The sequence below is a fragment of the Plasmodium vivax genome, genomic scaffold (assembly GCF_000002415.2).
Source record: "Plasmodium vivax scf_7100 genomic scaffold, whole genome shotgun sequence".
Classification (NCBI taxonomy): Eukaryota; Apicomplexa; class Aconoidasida; order Haemosporida; family Plasmodiidae; genus Plasmodium; species Plasmodium vivax.
In genome coordinates, this window is record NW_001849984.1 from 1 (window position 1) to 989 (window position 989).

A 989-nucleotide genomic window follows, 5' to 3' on the forward strand; every position below is an offset into this window, starting at 1 on the left:
GGGGAGGGGCAAACAACAGATGGCTGGCAACTAGAAGGCACAGTCGAGGCTGATCAGCGGGTTTAAACTCAATGGTGATGGTGATGATGACCGGTACGCGTAGAATCGAGACCGAGGAGAGGGTTAGGGATAGGCTTACCTTCGAACCGCGGGCCCTCTAGACTCGAGCGGCCGCCACTGTGCTGGATATCTGCAGAATTGTCTTGACCCTTCAGCGAGACGTCCTTAAAAAGGCGCGACTTCGTCTGGCTGCGAACGAAGGAATAGTCATAGTAATAAACGTACGCGTTGTCATCGGCAAGGCTGTTAACGTACCCAATGGGAACGCCACACTCTTTGCATAGAATTCGAAACTGAACTTCCAACGCGTCTTCCCTTCTTCGTATGAGGATACATTCCTTTTTCGTTTTATAATATTTTTTGTGAACAATTTTTTTAAAGGGAAATATGATCGATCCGTCAGTCTTCCTTCTTGGCAAATCTGCAACGTCTGTTTCGCTAATTAGGCAATTAAAACCGCAGAGGAAACAAAAGAAAAGGAAGAATTCCTTTTCCACTTTGCTCACAAGACTATCCTTGGATGTGTAATTAATTATTTTGAACTTTCTCTGTTTATTGTCGTCCTTCTGTGCCTCCTTCTCGTTTTGGACTTTCCTTTTTATTTCGAGCAGCGTCACTTCGTTTTTGCTCCGTTCGTCGGGCTGTTCTTCTCGAGTCAGCGTGTTCGCAGCGAGCGCACTGGTCTCTGCTGCGTCAGTCGCCTGGTCCCCTTCCTCCATGGTGAAGGGTACTGGATCCGAGCTCGGTACCAAGCTTAACTAGCCAGCTTGGGTCTCCCTATAGTGAGTCGTATTAATTTCGATAAGCCAGTAAGCAGTGGGTTCTCTAGTTAGCCAGAGAGCTCTGCTTATATAGACCTCCCACCGTACACGCCTACCGCCCATTTGCGTCAATGGGGCGGAGTTGTTACGACATTTTGGAAAGTCCCG

At 48.0% G+C, this 989-nt stretch overlaps 1 protein-coding gene across 1 annotated transcript; it reads right to left on the reverse strand.

Moving 5' to 3' along the window:
* Positions 1-68: 68 nt before the first annotated feature.
* Positions 69-779, reverse strand: PVX_237290 (hypothetical protein; the record flags this gene model as incomplete). The annotated part of the gene is made up of 1 exon (XM_001612314.1): positions 69-779. One exon carries the CDS (start codon positions 777-779, stop codon positions 69-71), a length of 711 nt encoding a protein of 236 aa, XP_001612364.1.
* Between the last annotated feature and the right edge of the window lie 210 nt (positions 780-989).